The sequence below is a fragment of the Idiotropiscis lumnitzeri genome, chromosome 11, assembly GCF_059441095.1.
Source record: "Idiotropiscis lumnitzeri isolate Australia: NSW breed Sydney's pygmy pipehorse chromosome 11, RoL_Ilum_1.0, whole genome shotgun sequence".
In the NCBI taxonomy this organism is placed as follows: domain Eukaryota; kingdom Metazoa; phylum Chordata; class Actinopteri; order Syngnathiformes; family Syngnathidae; genus Idiotropiscis; species Idiotropiscis lumnitzeri.
The window spans coordinates 7909136-7923947 of NC_142401.1; the positions used below are offsets into that span (position 1 = coordinate 7909136).

General features: G+C 41.2%; 3 protein-coding genes across 5 annotated transcripts; all 3 read left to right on the forward strand.

The window, feature by feature from the left end:
• Positions 1 to 369: 369 nt before the first annotated feature.
• On the forward strand, positions 370 to 5689 carry stx16 (syntaxin 16). Of its 3 annotated transcripts, none has more exons than XM_088310060.1 (8): positions 370 to 791; positions 2447 to 2554; positions 2637 to 2777; positions 3212 to 3374; positions 3480 to 3568; positions 3853 to 3996; positions 4077 to 4157; positions 4225 to 5689. In XM_088310060.1, the coding sequence occupies exons 1-8, from the start codon at positions 666 to 668 to the stop codon at positions 4324 to 4326; spliced, it is 954 nt and encodes a 317-aa protein (XP_088166186.1). In that variant the 5' UTR covers positions 370 to 665; the 3' UTR covers positions 4327 to 5689. The 3 variants fall into 3 exon arrangements, with proteins under 3 accessions (XP_088166186.1, XP_088166187.1, XP_088166188.1); XM_088310061.1 differs by having other exon boundaries at positions 370 to 746; XM_088310062.1 differs by lacking the exon at positions 370 to 791 and adding an exon at positions 1021 to 2339.
• A 739-nt stretch (positions 5690 to 6428) lies between these two features.
• LOC148327178 (EEF1A lysine methyltransferase 3-like) lies at positions 6429 to 9147 on the forward strand. Its single transcript, XM_088309462.1, has 3 exons — positions 6429 to 6612; positions 6707 to 6818; positions 7544 to 9147. Exons 1-3 carry the CDS (start codon positions 6451 to 6453, stop codon positions 7939 to 7941), a joined length of 672 nt encoding a protein of 223 aa, XP_088165588.1. The 5' UTR covers positions 6429 to 6450; the 3' UTR covers positions 7942 to 9147.
• On the forward strand, positions 7544 to 14787 carry LOC148327179 (uncharacterized). Its single transcript, XM_088309461.1, has 4 exons — positions 7544 to 7666; positions 9300 to 9893; positions 9993 to 10101; positions 10623 to 14787. Exons 3-4 carry the CDS (start codon positions 10019 to 10021, stop codon positions 14125 to 14127), a joined length of 3588 nt encoding a protein of 1195 aa, XP_088165587.1. The 5' UTR covers positions 7544 to 7666; positions 9300 to 9893; positions 9993 to 10018; the 3' UTR covers positions 14128 to 14787.
• Positions 14788 to 14812: the final 25 nt, after the last annotated feature.

The window sequence follows — 14812 nt, forward strand, 5'->3', positions numbered from 1 at the left end:
CATAGTATATATACTGTACATTTAAATGTTTCTATTATTATTGTAATAAATAATTGGAAATTTAGTAGAATATATTGCTAAATTATATTAAATGAACATATGCCTTTTTAATATACACAACGCCTGGCCCAGTACAGCAATATACTATATAATACTAATAATAAATCAACAAAAAAAACATAAATTAATTATTTATTTAAAGTAATCCATTTTGTAATTTCAAATAAACTTTTTTTTAGATTTGAAGAATTGACCTGGCACTTGAGAGGAGTACGGCATTGTGTTGTGTTTTTTGTCCACTAGACTGCGCTATACTTTCCTTGTACTGACGGCTCTATTTCTATACCTAGTAGAATAAGAATGGCTTCACGCCGACGCAGGTGTATACGTCTTAACATTTCCGGTATCAGTCTGAAGAGGATCGACGTTGTCAATTTGACGTTAATTCCACATTTCCGTGGGGGGTCATGTTTGTTGACTATGGCGTAATCTATTGGAAATGATATAGATAACATTACGACACTTCATTATCCTATTGGCGTTGTATCGCGAGTTCCCCCTTCATTATTTTTCCACGGGCAAGGCTAAAGCTAAAGATAGCAAAACGTAGCCTACCCGCACACACTTTTTAGTTGTCGGTGTGTAACACTCGTTGCTATCGAGTCATGGCCACTCGGCGTCTGACAGATGCCTTCTTGTTAATGCGGAACAATGCGATCCAAAACCGGCAGATATTGGCTGAGCAAGTGAGTACAAACGACCCCCGTCTGAGTACACGTAGCAATGCTGCGGTGAGTGGTCTGCATCGTTTTGACATTTTACTCTTTGTGTGTTTGCATTATAGCCAGTTACACTTGTGCTAGCTAGATTAGATAGAACGGTTGTCTCCTAAATGTAATTAGGGCAGATTCCTGTCATTGTTATTTCGTTGCCACGGTAGTTCACCTCAGGACTGATTTATGTCTGTCGGATAATGTTTGGGAAGGGGGGGGGGGGGGGGGGGTTCCCAGCTAACACTAGCTAATAAGTGAGCAAACAAATCTTGTTATTCGCCTACAAACGACGAGTTGAAATTCAACGAATTGATAACCATCTTGAGATGAAGCATGTGAGGGCGCGTTTGTGCAATCTGTACTTGAAGAAATGCAACTGCTTCCATTCATTGCGTAGTCCATGGTACAGTTAGGACTGTAAAAGTTTGTATCATGCTACACGGCCTTTTTCTCCTTTGCAATTTGTTTGGAAAAATACAATACAAATGTGCAATATTATCATCATACAAGGTGTCCACAAATTATCTTTATAAATTGAAAAAAAAAATCACAAAAACAATTGATGACTTTAGTTTTAGTGGTTGCCTGAAAATGCAACGACCTCACTAATGCTGCTGTGAACATTGATGAGCAAAACAGTGTAAAGACAAATTCTAATACTAATGTTATGGTGGTTTATTGATTTCGGGGGGGAAAGGTAATAATTTCTGAATATTTGTTTATTTATTTCCTTTTTGGACACGCTGTAGATTATGAGCATTTCTGGATTCAATTTGCGTATTTTTTTTTTTTTTAAAGATTTTTCAACAAATTCGTGCATGGGCTCAAATACTAAATGCTACATATCTGACCCATGTGCTTTCACATTCACCGCCTCTTTTGGGGATGCGTGTCACTACTGCACATCTCCCTTGCGTTCTTTACTAAAAGTTCACACAAAGCATGTTCTCAAGAACACAGGTTGAGACGGATGAGTGTGTTTATCGTGGCAACATCAGTGATGAGCATGAACACTTAGAACGGTGCGCTTTCTGCACTGGAAATGCAGGAGACCACAGCAAGGCTCTTAGTCTTCATTCTTCATGTATTCCTGATTGTCCTGAGGTTGTCCTGTGCGCATGCAAACAAACTGTGCCCATCCTAACTTGATGTTTGATGTCTTGTGTTGTCTGTGTAATCGACTCCTGCTGTTGTCTGCGTATGCTTTGGCTGCTGCAAATATATTACTGTAAAGAAAAGATCACAGCTCGCCTCATTTATAGCACTCCTTGTGTTGATGTTTTTTTTTCTCTCTGTTTTTAGGCTTATTTTCCCCCCCAAAATGATTTTGGGATGTTCAAATGCAAAAGTTTCGTTGTATATTAGCATGTAAAATGATCATAAATTAAGCCAATTGGGAAATATAACTCGTCGCTATGTATAGAAACTGTGTTATACGGTAATTTGCAACCTTTGTTGCAATTTCTGGGGCTCACTTCTTCTGCTTCTGTCCTCTCCTTTTCCTTCTTACCTGCTATTGGATGGAACCACACCGCTAACTGCCAATCACTCTAGGAACTTGATGAGGTACCATTGTTTTGATTCCTGGTACAATTATCCACAGTACTTCGAGTGATGCACTAAATCGATCCTGTGTTATAGAAATGGTTAACAAGAAATGTCTTGTTTTCAAGTTGGCCGACGATCGTATGGCATTGGTGTCTGGAATCAGTTTGGACCCCGAAGCAGCCGTCGGCGTCACCAGGAAGTTGCCCCCCAAATGGGTAGAGGGCATCGACGAGGTAACCCCAACCAGGAATTTTTCCCGAACTCATCCCCAATCTTGTCTGACGGCGCTAATGTGTCACTTTGGATACCTTTCAGATCCAGTATGAAATCTCGCGGGTTCGTCAGAAGATGAAGGACCTGGCTCTGCTTCACGACAAGCACATGAATCGACCCACGCTGGATGACAGTAGTGAAGAAGAGCACGCCATCGAAATCACGACACAAGAGATCACACAGGTACGCAGCTTCTGCACAATCATTAAATGCTCTTCTACTAATTGATGGCAGAAGGTGCAATTCAACTTTGTACCCACTTGTTGCCATTTACTATGGATTAAAAAAAAATAATAATACACACGCCTGTTCAAAATCTGGTTTGCTGATTGATTAAAAAAATAAATTGAAACTTTTCTACACGTTGATTTTTATTTATTTATTTATTAATTTGTTTAGAAAGGGAATGTCGTAATGAGTAAATTGTTCAGAATTACCTAATGGCATTCAAACTCAGTTTAGTGCACGCCTGCCACCATTTCAAAATTTCTTAGATTATTTTTCTTCAACTGGAACTGTCTTAGACGAGGTGGTGGCAATTTTGAACATGCCACTATATCTCAAAGTCTGCGTCCAAAATGCTCACGGTTCCTTTGTGACTCTCGTGTTGAGTACAGATGTTCCACCGATGTCAGCGAGCCGTAACGGGCCTGCAGTCTCGCTGCGGCCACTGCACCGAGCAGGAGGAGCGACTACTGAGAAACGTGGTCTCGTCTCTGGCGCAGAGTCTTCAGGAGCTGTCCATCAATTTCAGGCACACGCAGTCCAGCTACTTAAAACGTACGCTTTATTATTATTATTATTATTATTATTATTATTACATGCATATTTGTCGGGGAGGTGTTTGTTAAACCCCGTTGACGTTATCATTGTCATATCTTGCAGGTATGAAGAATCGTGAGGAGCGATCAAAGCACTTTTTTGACTCAGGACCGTTAATGGAAGAGGACGAAGATCTAGCTTTGTATGACAAGGTGTGTGGTTCGTTTAAATGCAGTCAGTCTCTCAGGTTAACTCAAATAAAGACATTTAATATGGGCTGGTGTATCGTCAGCTGGGAATTATTTGCACAGGTGAGGGCAAAAAAGAACACTAGCAGAAAAAATAAACATTAGTCCAAAACTCACGACATGACACTAAATTATCAACTAATGTGCTATTAAAATGCGTTCCCTGTTTTTAATAAATAGCAACTCGCAATTGCATATTTTGCCTTTGTCCGCTCAAATATTTCCCCCCTCCAACGGTTGCGTTTCAGGGTTTCACCGCCGACCAGTTGATGCTGGTGGAGCAGAACACAGTCCTGGTGGAAGAGCGCGAGCGAGAGATCAGACAAATCGTTCAGTCCATCTCTGATCTGAACGAGATTTTCCGAGACTTGGCCGGAATGGTGGTGGAGCAGGTAATTACTGTACAACAAACCCTGGAGATGACGTACAGAAAGTACAAATCAAAGCAAATTGTCCGCTGTTGTTCCTCAAGGGCACCGTTCTTGACAGAATCGACTTCAATGTGGAGCAAGCGTGTGTCAAAACAGATGATGGCTTGAAACAGTTACAAAAGGTAAACTGTCAACTACTTGTGGCATCCAGGAGCGTATATGGCTTTGATTGCGTTCTCTTAATTGCAGGCAGAGCAGTACCAGAAGAAAAACAGGAAGATGCTGGTCATTTTGATCCTCTTTGTCATAGTCCTCATTCTAATTATTATTCTTTTTTCAACCAAGTTTTAATCTTGCATTCCTTTTGCTCTCTATGTGAGTGTTTGTCGTGGACCTCTGCTCAAAACCAAGTTGACAAGCCTTTCACACCATGCAGGAATCATGAAATTCCATGACAGTTTTCTGGTGTGCTTTGGGCTGTACCAAGATGCTATTGTTTTTTTTTTTTTTAATCAAAGAAACAATCAAGAGTGTGATTGTGACTCATGTATTTGTCTAGTCTTATACTTGACCGTGTTGGCATATCTGTCTACGTTTCTCAAGAGAAACACACTTTACGGCATACAAAAGTGGACACGCACGTTGTTGCAGCCGCTCTGCTTAATTTCAACGTAAAAACGGGGTTGAAAATGCAGAGCAAAGGCAGTATTTTTACTGTTGAATGCTGTGACAGCAGCACCAAGCTTCCAGCAGTTCAGTACCAAATTATTTCTTCAGTTTAAGGACAACCTTTTGATCATTTAATCATTTTTCGGTTCTGATTCGATGACACTGAAGTGGTTGCAAGAATCGCCGCTTGCCTGATCCGTCACGTCATTTTCAAATCAACCATCCAAATGTTTTTGCTTTATTTTAAATGTTTTGTTTGTTTCCAAGCTCCCTGCGTTAAGTGCTCCATTTTATTAACTGCAGTTTGCACAAACTTGAGGCCGGAGCAAGAGGAAGGTGTTATGGATGTAAAACTACTGTCGTCTGTTTGATGAAAATAATTATTTATTTTTTAAAACTACAAGTGATCAAGAGGAGCAGAATTACTGTACAGTGTATTAGGTGAAACAAGTTGCTTAAATATAAATGTTCATCACGCCACTAAGAAAACTGTGATCCATCCCAGACCAAAAAAACAAAAACAAAATCATTGCAACCGCGATATGTTTCATTCTGGTATTATTTTGTTCTTGCTCTGTTGATCTATAAAGACTGATATGCTGAAAAGATGAAGAGCTTTATTTGATGAATCTGCACACCACTGTTGGGGTCAACGTGGCCGCTGTCACAAGTGTCCTTGAGCAACACACACACCACGGCCGTTGCGAATGGGTGGCCGTTTGGGACAAAGTCGATCCTCCGAGGTCGTATAAAAGTCAAGTTTTGGCTTCTCCCACCCTGCTGTTGAAAGCACTTCTCATATTCTAGCAAGTATTCTTCCCATCAACAAGGATGCTAGCGTTGACATCCTCATGAACGCTATGGCTTCTCTGAGAAAAAATAGTGTGTGAATGACATGTCAAGGTAGAAGCTCTTCAATGCAGCTGTTTTTATATATATACATGTTAAACCATCCATTTCTGTCAATGTGAAATTGTGTGTGAAAAATGTGCAATTGGTACTCGTGCGGATTTTTTTTTTTTAAATAAAACTGCAACATGATGAAGTTCCTTGAGTGCAGTAAGGATTTTTTTGTTGTGCCAATTGAACGAAATTGATTTTTTTTTCTTTTTTGCAGTGAAATATTTCAGGAGAGAGAAATGTATTTTTGTTTGTTTTTTTCCCCATTTAAATGTCAGTAGTTGAATCAGTACTCAAACTTTTAACATATTTTTTCACCCAAGTATTGGTTGCCTTAGTTCTATTTAAGTACACCGTAAGTACTTTTGCTTCCTCTAGTTAACGTACACGTTCCGATTTATGTACAAGTCAGCGTTAACTGAGGACCGACGCATGTACTGCTTTATATCAATGATATAAACTGACCATGTAAACTACAATTTTCCGACTGGCGTTCATTAATGTTCTGAATTATGTTATCGACAGAGACAAATTATTTTTGAAAACGTACACTGTGTACACGTGTCGCAACCATCTGACCCGGAACATAAATATTACCTTGCCTTTCAAAATAAAAACAAAAATCCCAAGCCTTTTGAAATCAACAGCAGATTGTTAATATTTATGAATTAACTATAACTGCGTTTAATAAACGCACGTGTCTACTCGCATTCTACAAGGAATCGACTGAAAAGCATCGTTTTTAACTTTCGGTTTATCGTCGGAATGATTCATTGACGAGCTCAGCTAGCAACTAGCTAACGCTAGCTGACCCGGAAATATTTTTGCACTAGACGACACGTTTTTAGTTTTTTTTTTTTTTAAATTGTCTTTCTTTCTTTTTTTTTTAGTCATCATTCAAGCACGATGAGTTGTTGTGTGGATGACGACGACCCTTTCCCCGCTGACGAATGTTTGTTCGCTGACACGTTTTCTCAAGCCAGCGTTTATAAATTAATGGGCCAGGAGCTGAAGATCATACAACTATTCGGTGCAAACCTCGGCGTGGCTGCTCCTGTGTGGGAATCCGTAAGTATTACTTTTATGACCTCATGTCAACTTTGCACACATGCAATTGTTGATTGAACTTTTCTTGAGTGTATGTATCCGTGCGTGCACACAGGCGTTACAACTGTGTCGATATTTCGAGGAGCAACGTGTGCAGTGGCGTGGGAGACGTGTCATCGAGTTGGGATCGGGAACTGGTGTTGTTGGAATTGTGGCCGCTCGCCTCGGTATGTGATTTGACACGCACACACTGTTCGCGGCGTGTTACATTTGATGTGACGCCATGTCATCGCTGATTTTTTTTATTTATTTAGTCACCTCATTCTGTCGTCTTGTCTTAAAGTGATTGTGTGAGGTAAGTTCAGAAAATGACAAATAAAATCTATTTATGTCACAAGTAAAGTAATTACACGTAATACAAATAAAGCATGAACATTTTTTTTATTTGGTATATTTGACTAAATAGTTTTTTTAATAGTTTGATTCTGCCAAGCGAAAAACCCAGACGTGTGACGTCATAACAAGGTAATATGGCAGACCTCACCATTGAAACTGTATTAAGCCAGTCAGAAATTGAAAAGCAAAATATCAAACGTTTATGAGAGGATCCATGTATATGAAGAGTTCGAGGAAGAGGAGCTTGTTGGAATTCTGTTAGTTGGACCATACATGTATGAGCCAGATGCTCATGAGACAGACAATATCGTGCCTGAACGACCGGACATGGAGTGGAAACTAGTCTGATAGAGGCTGGATGAAATTGTAAAATATGTAGCGTTAAGGTTGTCTTATTTTTCAATTGGTTTCAAGTTTTTTTTTTTTTTTTTCAGACACCTAAAACCTGAATTTGCAGTATCCCTCATTTCTACTTTTTCCACCAAAGGATGAACACGGAGATCTAATTTCCTCCTCTTAATGTTTTATCAACAAAACTCCATATTTTTACTCCTAGGTGCAAACGTGACCCTCACAGACCTTCCTGTGACCCTTCCGCAGCTTGAGGCCAACGTCTGCACCAACATGCCCTCTCGCGGTTGGCCTTCTGCCCCTCCCACTGTCCTCCCTCTGTCCTGGGGTAAGGACCACCTGAAGTTTCCCTCAGACTGGGACCTGGTGCTGGGCGCAGATATCGTTTACCTTCCCGGGACGTATCCGCTTTTAGTGGACACGCTGGTTCACCTCTGCAAGAATAAAGCTGCGGTTTACCTCTCATCCAAAATGCGGAAAGAGCACAAGACGCCAAGTTTTTTTGAAGAGCATCTGCCAAGGAGGTTTTATGTACAACTTGTGCACCGCGTAGACAATCAAAACATTAATATTTACAAAGCGTCTCTTAGAAAAGAACACTAAGAGCATGGAGATGTTGCTCTTACTGAAATTGTTACCACAGCGAAAGGACTCATGTCAGAATTGATGGGGATAAAAGTGAACGTCGTCACTTTTCCGGCTTAATTTACATTTTTTAAGGTTTTATAGTGGAGCTAAACTGTACTTTGGCTTCCTCCCACATTTAAAAAGACGTAGATTATTTTAGATTAAATTAGTTGTGAAAATGAGTGAACGGTTGTTGATCTAGATGTGCCTTGCGACTGGCTGGTGACCGCTTGAAGGTGTACCAAGCCTCTTGCCCATTGTCAGCTTGCCAAAATGGATGTGCGGATTTTATGGTTACAGTTTTGCTTTGCACAAAGAAAACACATTCCACATTTTACGTTGGCCTTTTAACATTGACTTAATTCTCTTGAGAAATGTTGAAAATAATCTTCATGATGGAGGTAATGACTGTAGTTGTTAAACTACTTATTGATGACTGTTAGGTTGGTCTGATTATGCCGTAATTTGATATTCAAATTAGAGATGAGCATTTAATTATATTTTCTTGCTTATTAGAATTGTCAATTAATTCAACCTACTTTGTCTTAAAACTCCAAAGGTGTGATTTTTTTCATGACAAATGTTTTTAAATCTTTTCAGGCTTGAGATGTTTAAAAAAATATGACTTGGCTTTTTTTGTTTTAAAGAAAATTAAAATCCTATAAATATACAATTTTCTCATGAAATTATTTAAATTACAATAAATGAAAGAAATGATGAAAACATTCATTAATCCTGAAGTTTATGCTTGGTCCATTTTCATGTAACCGCTGTACAGTCAAAAATGGCTAGTGTGAAATTTCAGTGAATGAGAACTAATGTGGATTTATGCGCCTTTGTATAAAATTAATCATTAACATTTTAGCGTTTATTATAATGAGCATACACTTTCCTATGTCACACTAAGTTCCATTTCCATTTCGATAGTTATTACACTTTTATAACCTTCTGATTCCAGGTAAACACACACACACAAACAACAATGAAAAATGTGAAATCCAAAGAAAAATAAAACTAGTGCGATTGAACCCAGATTCTCAACTGCTGACAGTTCAAACTCCAAAGCCAAAAGGCGAGGTAAGGCAAATTTATTTTACACACCACATTTGATACACAAGGTAACTCAATGTGCTTCACACAGTTAAAATTCATCTAAAAGCAAAATACTGGTATAAAGGTTGACTTTTGAGCTCTAGATTTTTTTTCTTTTTTTTTTTTTTTTAATTGAAACTTTAAATTGTATCGCAAGGTTCTATTGCCGTTTTATTTGAGTCATTCGTCACCCATGACAATGATCACCCCATCCCCACTAACTATTCTGTCAACATCAACAGATTGCTCTGCCTCTGGCCCGCTGTCTGCTCCTGATGCTTCATCCGCTCTCTCTCCCTCACTCTGCTGATGTACTGACTTTCTGTTCAGCAAAGGAAAGCCTGTTTGTCACGCTGGAGAGTTCCGAAGAAAAGGGAGGCGAGGCATCCGCTGGCCTTCTCGCCGTGCGCTACAATTGAGTCGACAAAGCAATTGATCCCCCCCCCCCCTCCATTTCCACGCGGCTTTTATCAAGATGAGCAGGGCGTTTGGTGATCAGTAAATGGGAAGAGTTAGGGGAAGATTATTTCAACTTTATATACATGTTTGAATGTAGTCACTTCATGCCAACAGTAGAAATAAAAAATAAAAAACGCTGCAAGTTAGCTTTTTAAAGTTTTTCTGTTTGTGTGGTCCGAGCTAAGCTGTTTCAAAACACCTGATGGCATAGCATAACACTGGTGAAATGAGAGGGAGGTGACAGGGGAGTGTGTGTGTGTGTGTGTGTGTGTCAAGTGGGAGGGAGACTGACCCCATCGCCTCTTTAAAACAAGTTGTCCTACTTGGAACGCTCATGCCATAACAAGCAGAGAAGAAATTATAATCACTGACTGAAGGTATGTGTTAAAAATATATATATTTTTTTTTAATTTACTGAACCTAAAATGTTATAACTGATAAAATGAAACTTAATAATGCATCATTTTCCTTCATAGTTTAGATCAAGTAACCAGAGTACGCAATGGATTTATGGGCTAAGAATCAAGAGCTGCAGCCCCGGTACACCAGATTTGATACAGTTCCTGGCAGAAATTATACATTTAAGTAAGTATTTGCATACCGTCGGTAAAACTGCCTGGTGTGGTGTTTGTTTGCGTTGTTACATTTTTTGCATGTTGGGAACCAGTTAAGTAATTCCGGAGACGGCCCTAAAGTGGATATTTGCTAGCATTATTAATGCATTGGATTGTTTCTAAATTGTTAATTTTCTTTGGCAAACATTGACTGTTCTGAGTACCTCGAAGGTCAAAAATGACTTTTTTTTGTCAAACTCTGGTCATCGTTAACTCTGTATAGGTCATATTTTAAGTAACCATTTAACAACATGTTAAAGCAAATCAAGAAAATAAATACTGTAAAACTATCAACACTTTCATGACATGTGACAGAGGCGGAGCATTTAGAGAAGTGGATTGTTAAAAGCTAAAAAAAACAAAATATTTTGTAATAATTGATGATGTGATGGTGTGACAAACAAAATTCTGTGAGAATTTAGCGATATATTCTTCACAAAATTTTTTAATCAGGCTACGTTGTGTCACCTTTTTAATCTTTTATTCACACAGCCGTCACGAGAGACATCAGACAACACATTATCCTCCAGCTAACCATGACGAGCAGCCGACTCATGTCAGAGAGTCCAGCTACTGGACTTTACCAAGATCAAGAACCGGAGGAGCGCTACTGGATCACACCAACTGGACCGAGCCACAGGTGTGTGCCTCGACATCTGCTCAGCACCGTTTCATTTGGGGTCATCAGTCTCAGCAGAACATGATTGGAGACGAGTCGTGTGAAGCCAGAGAATGGACAACAGCTCTACCGGTGGCGGGGGCACACAAGAGAGACTTTACGAGAGAGTTATGGCAAAGGAGGTGGGAGCCCTCCAAACTTGTTTGTTACGAGTCGTCCAAGAGGGACAGCAGCAGCTACAGAGAGCTTGAAGCCTGGGCTGCTCGTTACAGCCATTCCCTTCCAAGGAGGAGGCGGATCGAGGCAGAGCTGAGGGGAGCCTCACATGGGCTGCTGGAGAACAGACAAACCGGGATAGAATCTTGCATGGTAGCACTTCAGCAAGTCGGACAATGTGCAAATACGAAAGATGATCCAGGACAGGGTGAGAGAGCAATGAAGCAACAGACTAATCGTCTACCGCAAGCGCCCGATGGGAGCCAAATGGTGGACGTAAAAGGAAAGATCCAAAGGAGAATGTTTAGTCAACCGCCTGGTTATGTTGCACCACCACCCTATCATAGCCCACATAAAAGTTCACCTGCGATGCCGCACCACTGGGAGCAGGTTGAGAAGACACCAGAGAAACCAGACAAGAACCAAAAAGCATACCTGGAGTTTGAAGGACATCCGGTTCAGAATGTCCACGTTCCACACAAGTTTTTCACATCTCCACAAATCTCACAGGAAGTTAAGACAACAAAGATTATCCAGGAAACGTCCTCGAAAGTGATGGGACGGAAATTTAGATTCAGCAAGAAGACAGGTGGGATGACAATTTTCTGTTTAGTGTCTCGGGTAGCAGGTTCAACAGAACACCCATCCGTGACACAGAGTGACCAAACAAACGTTCCAAAAATTGAATTTGGAAAATGTTCAACCATCAGTCGTGAAACTTTCCAAGAATCCAAGGTGGCAGATGAAATTGACTCCAAGTCACTCACACCGATTTCTGCCCTGACCTTTGGGGAAAAAAAACTCAACCTCCGAAAGATGACACAGAGTTGCATAAAAACTGGCCTGCCAGAGGAGGAACTACCAAAGACAGACAAGACAGATGGTTGCCCATTCATAAATGAGACAGAGTCAACAGTTGAGACAAGAGCAACTCAGTCAGCATCATCTACGTCAGCTAAATATCCTTTGTGGAGGGAGCCAAGTTTCACAAGAAAGACTCTTCCTCAGAGTCCACTTGGCATGGAAGTAAGACGACTCGACATCAAGCAAGGCCCAGAAACAGAGGAGGGGAAAGATCTCCTAGTGATTGACACGTGTGTCGTCGTCAAAATTGAACTCATTAAGTCTCCCAAGAAGGAACACGTTCACTTCTTGGGATCCACGACAACCACAGAACACAATCCAGAACGTAGTCCCACCTCTTCTAGCCAATCCCGTGGCCCTCTCCGTCGAGAATTGCATTCTGATCAGAACATTGGATCAAACTTCTTGCCAACGAAAAATAAGCCTAAGAACAGCCTGGACCCAGACCACGCAGAGACGATTCTTGAATGTGAGAGTGAAAATGCTGCAAGAGAATCTTTGGAGAAACGAGCTGAAAGAATCCTTGGCGCAACCCCGCCTCCTGGCATAGCCATGCCAGATGCAGAGAAGGGATTTAATTTACCTCAGGTGAATCAAAATGAAATGAAAGAGGAACAGTCGAACGAGACCAAGGAGCAGTCACAGAACCAGCAAGACCAAAGTAGGGAAAGGATTTCTGTTGATGAGGCGACGGATCCTCGTGTTGATTGCGATAACTTTTCAGGATCCCAGCAGCAGCTGTCCAATGTGTTTAAGGACCAAGAGAGTCACAGTCAATCTGGACGGAACAAAGTGGATACATTTGACAGGATGGAGGTTCCTCCAGGGGGGTCCACTCAAGAAACAGCCGACCCTGAGCAGAGTCACGTTGACATTGACGTCATTCAATGTGTCACTGCACCTCCTGTCCTTTCTAATCCTCTCCTACTTGCAGCCTCGAAAGATGCCCAAGAGTCCATTCCTGATCTTGTGCCGTCACCTTTAGCAGTTCAGTCACTCCCAAGTTTCTCAGAGTCAGATAATAAGAAAGCTGCAGATGCCGAGTCACTCGGTCACACACTGACACCGAGAACCATTCCAGTCGCTGACCCTTCCACTCTGCTTTGTGATGTAATACCTACCGCGGTAATGCCTGATATTGAGGTTTGGAAGGAAGACCAAGATGAAAAGAGGCAATCATCAGAGCATGGTGAGTTCAGTGATGTTTCTCTGGAATCTTCCAAAGATGGGACAGATGAATTGGTGGCTCAGCAAGTAGAATCTGGCCCAGCCAATGAAAATGTTACGGGAATTCTAGCCCAGAATCCCGGGATATTCCGAGAGACGCCTGCGGAGATCAACAATGAGCTGCGGCTCCTTTGCATTCATACTGAAACGCGCAAGAGCGAAGATTCAAATGAGAATTCGGAAAAAGTGACCCCAAGTCAAACTGAAGAGGAGGAGGAGGTCAAATCTTTGGACTTCCAAGCCTTTGATGATGTCAAGGTGAAAGAGACAAACGCAAAGTCGCCCGAGGACAACAAAGATTTTAGAGGTCTTGAGGAACAGAGAGCTGAGTGTCAGAGTGACAGTTTACCAAATTTGAAATCATCTCATCCCTTACTTTCAAACACCAACCTTAAGGCCCAACCACAAACTCCGCCTCCACCACAAAAATCAAGAGAAGAGTTTGCCTTTCACTCAGAAACTGAATCCGCCCACCCGTCAACTCCAAACCACGAGTCTCCTGTTGGACTCCCTGAAATTCCATTTGATCTTCCTCTTCTGGACTCTACGCCTTCTCCTGAAAATTCCGTGCCGTTTTCACCCCCTACTCCACCTCCACCCGAGGAAAGTCAAAGTGTCCCCCCTGATATCCCAGAGGGAGCACAGCTTCAGTATCCAAACCCCTTGTGGGACGCAGTGAATCGCATCAGGAAACATACAGCTCCCGACTCCGAGAACGAAGAGGAGGAAATGTTTGAGTTTTGGGATCCTGAGAGTGTAGGTGTCGATTTAGAGCAGGGAGTCTTTGAAGAAGTCGAGGTGTTAGAGGGCACCGAGGTTGCACAAATGCTGCCACAGCCATGGCATGAGGACGACACGCTGTCTTGTAGTAGCGCCAGCAGCCATGACTCTGGGGACACGGTTATTATTGCAGACGAGGATGATCTGGAGGAAACGGAGGAGGGTGGGAGGAGCTCCCTGGTTGAAGCTGAACAAAACACAGCAGGAGAAGACGAGGGAGAAGGTGATGGCGATGAGAGAAAATGTCACCAGAGTGAGGAGTACCAAACAGTGGACAAGGAAACCAAGTAGTCCAGGGGTGTCAACTCACAATACTTTATTTTAAAAGTGTATGATGGGTAACAAATAAATGGCCTATCTCAAGGTTGTTAAAAGTGAAGAAAATGTGCTAGAAACAGGAAGTTAATGCGCAGGATTTGCCCTTCGTGGGCCACATCAAATGAGATTGCGGGCCAGATCTGGCCCCCGGGCCTTGAGTTTGGCACCTGTGATGTAGTCCAATTACAGTATGGGGAATATGTACACAGATTCTACAAGTAACAAAATGCCTGAGCACAATCGCCGAACACACCTGTAAAGTGACGCAAACTCTGCCTTTACAAAGATAACGAGCAAATAAATGTGGTTTTAATAAACCTCAACTCACGGATTAAAAAAAATAATCTGTATTATTTATGTGCATGACATTGAGATAGAGAAAAAACTCTCAAGTATGATACAGTATTAAACATGTTCCATATCAAATTGTGACATGTTTAAGGACATTTGGATAGTTGAAACCAAAATGTACGACAACGATAACAAATGTTTGACATTGTCGATAAAAATGTGAATTATTACTTTGGTACTAGCAGATTTTTTTAAATTCTGCTCATGGATTGGGTGTCTTGATTGTATTATTATCTCGTCATTTTACAGCTATTACAATTGATGTCCATGTCATCGAAATAGAATTGCAATAAAATACCTAAAACAC

Coding starts and splice junctions, on each gene's coding strand:
- LOC148327178 (XM_088309462.1), top strand. CDS start 6,451: ATGAGTTGTTGTGTGGATGACGACGACCCTTTCCCCGCTGACGAATGT. Junction 6,613..6,706: donor CTGCTCCTGTGTGGGAATCC/GTAAGTATTACT, acceptor GCGTGCACACAG/GCGTTACAACTGTGTCGATA. Junction 6,819..7,543: donor AATTGTGGCCGCTCGCCTCG/GTATGTGATTTG, acceptor TTTTACTCCTAG/GTGCAAACGTGACCCTCACA.
- stx16 (XM_088310060.1), top strand. CDS start 666: ATGGCCACTCGGCGTCTGACAGATGCCTTCTTGTTAATGCGGAACAAT. Junction 2,778..3,211: donor CGACACAAGAGATCACACAG/GTACGCAGCTTC, acceptor TGTTGAGTACAG/ATGTTCCACCGATGTCAGCG. Junction 3,997..4,076: donor CCGGAATGGTGGTGGAGCAG/GTAATTACTGTA, acceptor TTGTTCCTCAAG/GGCACCGTTCTTGACAGAAT.
- LOC148327179 (XM_088309461.1), top strand. CDS start 10,019: ATGGATTTATGGGCTAAGAATCAAGAGCTGCAGCCCCGGTACACCAGA. Junction 10,102..10,622: donor GGCAGAAATTATACATTTAA/GTAAGTATTTGC, acceptor TTATTCACACAG/CCGTCACGAGAGACATCAGA.